General features: G+C 44.9%; 1 protein-coding gene across 1 annotated transcript; it reads left to right on the top strand.

Moving 5' to 3' along the window:
* Positions 1–287: 287 nt before the first annotated feature.
* On the top strand, positions 288–827 carry LOC147456771 (uncharacterized). The gene is made up of 2 exons (XM_086511909.1): positions 288–590; positions 698–827. Exons 1-2 carry the CDS (start codon positions 288–290, stop codon positions 782–784), a joined length of 390 nt encoding a protein of 129 aa, XP_086368035.1. The 3' UTR covers positions 785–827.
* The last annotated feature ends 4,311 nt before the right edge of the window (positions 828–5,138 follow it).

Below are 5,138 nucleotides of genomic sequence, written 5' to 3'. Positions count from 1 at the left end.
ACACAGGTGCAGTCCTTGGCAGTGGCTCTACAGCCATTGTATGTACTACTACGGGTCACAGACATGGAGGGCTCTACACTTGGGTTGGTGTATCATTTGTTTATGCAGATGAAGACACACATTTCTGGATGTACCTCATTGACATAGGATCGGTAAGTACAAACTACAAAGTGCTCTAATGTCCTCACGTGACATGTCTATTTATAATTTTTCAAAACACATACTATGACTATTTTGTTTGCAGTCATGATGATATTTTGGCTATTGTAGAGACTCGATGGCAGTTCATGCGTCGTCCCATCCATGGGATGGCTGCAGTTCTCCATCCTCTCTACAAGAGCCAAGAATTGTTTGAGGAGGCTTCATTGCTCACACTACGCTCTGAATATCTGAACATTATATATGATGAGGATGAGCAATTGATTCTGGATTCAGAGATGAGTAGCTACATGAACAGTTTAGGACCCACCTTTGTGCGGTCCGTAGCATTGAGAAAGGAAGCTACCAAGCTTCCTTTAACATGGTGGCAGAACTATGGACGCCAGGGCCTTCCCAAGTTGTGCCACCTTGCATTGCGCATCCTTTCTCAGGTGAATACTGAAGTCCGAATTATAATTTATAATTATTGAATGATGAATCTATATTGTCATACGTGACACTTGTGACCCATGAGTGTTCGCAATTTGAATTGCTGTAGGATTGCTCAGCTGGGGCATGCGAGCGCAATTGGAGTGCATACTCTCTTATTCACACGAAGATCTGCAATCGTCTGAGCACCAAGTAGTTAGAGAGACTGGTTTATTGCCGTGCTAACATGCGGCTTGTGCGCAGCTTTCATGCCTTGGGGACACCCAAGCAAGTGAGATTTACATGCACATTTATGAAAACAAGTCAATGATCAAAAGACAGTGTTGAATCATGGACTATGTTTTGTCTTGTCATTGTAGGTGGATCCCACAGAGTTGAAGATGGTGGCAGATCCTACTGCGGAGGAGGTCGATGCACGAATTAGAGATGAGCAGGAGGAGATCCTTCGAGAGTTGCACAGGGAGCTAGAGAGCGTGGATCGCCGGGTCACTAGATCTCGCTCTCGAGCTTACAGTATTCCTCTTCGCATTGCTGCTGCAGATCCAGAGGTTGCACACAGAGAGCATTCGCAGAGGAAAGTTACCCGTTCGGCCTACTCGTAGATGAGCCAATGAGGTTGTTCGACTCATCCACACCCAGAGTTCAGAGGCTGATGATCCAGATGAGGGTGATGCATCCCTAGCATCTGTGCCAGAGGAGAGAGAGCCCGATTATGATGATGAGGGCAATGTCTTGACAGATGGAGACATGCTCTCTGCCTCTGATGATGATTTTGAGTAGTACTTACTAGTGATTGCCCAGTGCTTTGGATCTTGGGACTTGGACATTTGTCATGACTCATTTATGCTTTTTATTTTGTTGCTTGAGCCACCCAGACTCTTTATTGAGTGACTATGTTATTTTTGTATCAGGATTCAACATTCAGTTATGTACTTTTGACCTACACTATGCCATGTGGTCTGGACTCGATTGTAGCGGTTACTTAACTTGTGGGGTGATTTTAAGTGTTTTTTGAAAGTTGTGGCTATGTTTAAGTATTGTGCAGTGTTTTTAAACTAGATAGGTTGTATATAAATTTGAAATTCTTTGTATTTTTAGCTTTTAAAAAATATACGACGAATTTTACGTACCTTATGGCCCAATCCATACGGTACAACGTACAGTACGTATCGAACATGTACCGAATACTACGTACCTTACAACCTTGGTTCACAAGGATGATGTGTTAGTTGATACTTTCGCTGGTGAAGCTAACCTCATTGCAGATTCGATTAGTCACGGAGAACCGATCTTGGCTCTCGAGCCTAGGTCCAAAGAACCCCCTCAGGACGAACCGATCTTGGCTCTCGAGCCTATGTCCAAAGAACCCTCACAGGAAGTATTATGTGTTCGCATGATTCATACGCACGCATTGTTCGAGTGTTTCATTCGTGATCTTTCCTGTATTTTTGTCAGCGTCTTTATGTGATCCCTTTTCCTAGGCATGACATATTGTACGTTGAGCACGTTTCACTCATGAATGAGCACAAATGTATGCGGATTTTTCATCAAAAGCTAAAAAGTATGCATTCAAGGAAGTCAAATTCCATGTCTCTTCTTTGGCATGACACAGTTGTAGAAAGAGCACATGAAAGTATGAGCACTAAGCATGGGGATTTTCGTTGTGAATTGCCACAGTTGATTGCTTTAGATCAGAAGAGAAAGATTCAATCTCATTGTTTGCGTGTGTGGTGAACGGTTTGGCACTCCGTGTCTTTGTTCATCTACATTGCACTTTACATGGAATAGGTATGTTCATGGTTTTGTGTTGGAAATGGTTTCATGAATTTTCAGCCATGGAGATTCTTGAAGAAGAAAGAAGCATGACTCTTGACGAAGTTGAAGCATTGAAGGAGCCACAAACGACTTTGTGTGGCTTTCGGCGCGGCCCAAAGAAGCAAGCGTTGCAGACCTTTATGAAGTTCAAGTACTGCACAACCCACACATGAGAGTGGGCCGGCGAAGAGTCCCTTCCAGGATTCCGGATGCTATTGGCGATCTCCCTCGACGCCATACAGTTTGGTACCAGTACCTCACTTTGAAAAGGAGGGGATGTCACGTGACACATCCAACCCTGTGTCCGTGGACAAGCTACAGCATGATCAGGGTTCAGTTCAGTCAAGTCAGTCTAGAATAAGAAGTGATCTGGCAATTTTGTGAGTCTGTTCGCAGACCGTGCATTTCCAGACACTTAGATTAGTTTCATATCCTTTGGTTGCACACAACATGACTATCAGATTCCAGTCAGATCCCATCAGTAGCATTTTCACAATGCATAGGCCTATTTTCCCTATTTTTGACATTTTTCACTTATTTTTTTTAAGTGACTTTTGTTGGAAAGTAGGTAGGGCAATTTAGCTAAGTTTGTATATAAGCAAACTAGAGCTAGCACTTTCTTGCAGAAGAGGCAGCAGGAGCCTCGCTCAACAGGCAACTTCTTAGCAGAACCCAAGAGGCCTAGCGTTTTCTGCATCAGCAGGACAACCCTAGCGTTTTTCATCTACAAGACCAGCCTTGGCGATTTGTGCACAGCAAATCAGCCCGGCGTCATCACGACACAGCAGATGAGCCTAGCGTTTTGCATTTGCAGAACATCCGGCGACAACAAAACCATTTTCAGCCCTAGCGTTTTTGATTTGCAGATCAGCCCCAGTGTTTTGCAGATTCACCGCGACGGAACACCAAGAAGCATCAGCGTTTTCAGTTTTCAGCCCTTAGACACCGCAGATCAAGTCCCGAACCTCGCAGATCTCACCTTCCCGCAGCAGATCCTCGCCGCACAGACAATTTCCGCAAGGTTTACAGTTTCAGCCCGGAAAACGCAGATTTCAGCATCTGCATTTTCAGCGCATCGTCGTCGTACCATCGTCATCGACATCGTCACCGACATAGAGTCAGAATTCAGCAGATAAAGATTTGCAGATTTCAGCCCTTATCGTTTTCAGATTTCAGCCCGTCTCGTCGTTGTCCTCATCGTCGTCGACATCGTCGGCAAGTCCAAGCATTGTAGAGATTTGTGCAATCATAAGTAGATCACTCTCGAGAATGGGGCCTTCGGAGGAGGGTTTTACAACTTTTTGATGTCGTATTCTCTTCTCTCTTTATCTCTCAGTCTCATACACTTCCATTCACAGTGTCCATCCACTTTGTTTGTGTCCATTGCACTCTCTCATTAATGTAAGGTGCAGCGGAATGAATGTTGTATTTTCTCAAGATTAGTGATCTTTATTGCTGAAGGTTCCTTTTAGTTCTTAGGGAAGGAGAGAGCCTTCCGTCTTATGGAGAGTGCTATGATCACGAACAAAGTGAGTGGATATTGTGCGTGCAAGTGAATGAGACTGAGAGAAGGAGAGAAAAGAGATACGACACCCAAGGTTGTAAAACCCTCCTTCGAAGGCCCCGCTCTCGTCGGCGAGAGTGGTCTAACTTTGATTGCACAAAGGTGTACAATGCGTATGCAATGGACTGATGCAATGGGACTATGCCGATGACGACGACGACTTGATGGCTGAAATCTGTGGTCTTCTAACTGCTGATTTTCGGGACTATTTCGGTGGCTGAAAATGACTGTTTTGGCTGCGTTTTTCGAGGCTAAACTTTAGGATCTTCTGCAACCAATGGGGACCGAATCTTCTACCTTGCTATAGGCTGAAAATGACTGTTTCGAACTGCTGAATTTCTGCGTTTTGTCACTGCTGAAGCTGCGTTTTCATATGGCTGAAAAACGCTGGTTGATGGTTCTAGAAAATCGCTGATCTGCAGCAGATGCTAGCGATCCCAAAAACGCTATAGGCTGAGGGTGGTTGTCGCGGGGAAAACGCTAGGAATTGTTGCGTGAGGGCGAGGGCTGATGTAGATGGAAAACGCCAAGGTCTGGAAGAGCTAGGCGATCCCAAAAACGCTAGGGGCATGAAGGGGGTGGCCTCACCAAATGGCTTGACGAGGTTCTTGCTGAGAAGTTGCCTGTTGAGCGGGAAGCTCCTGCTGCCTCTTCTGCCAGAAAGTGCTAACTTGGGTTTGCTTATAGATTAACTTAGCAAAATTGCCCTACCTACTTTTGTTTGGAAGTCACTTAAAAATAATAAGTGAAAATAACTTAAAATAGGAAAATAGGCTAAATGCACTGGAAAATTCCCTTGACTGAATCTGTTGGATTCTGAAGGGAATACTGATGATCATGCTGTGTGCAACTAGAGGATATGCATCTATTGCTAAGTGATTGGGCATGCACGGTCTACGAATAGACTCACAAAAGTGGGAGATCATTGCTAATCTAAACTGACTTGACTGACGGGAACCTTGCTATGGTGTAGCTTGTCCACGGACACATAGGGTTGGGATGTGTCACGTGACATCCCCTCCTTTTCAAAGTGAGGTACTGGTACCGAACTGTATGGCGTCGAGGGAGATCGCCAACAGCATCCGGAATCCTGGAAGGGACTCTTTGCCGGCCCACTTTGATGTGTGGGTCGTGCGGTACTTGAACTTCATAAAGGTCTGCAATGCTTGCT

This window comes from Adiantum capillus-veneris, chromosome 5 (genome assembly GCF_014529385.1).
Source record: "Adiantum capillus-veneris isolate H3 chromosome 5, ASM1452938v2, whole genome shotgun sequence".
NCBI lineage: Eukaryota > Viridiplantae > Streptophyta > Polypodiopsida > Polypodiales > Pteridaceae > Adiantum > Adiantum capillus-veneris.
This window is presented reverse-complemented; position numbering and strand designations above follow the sequence as displayed.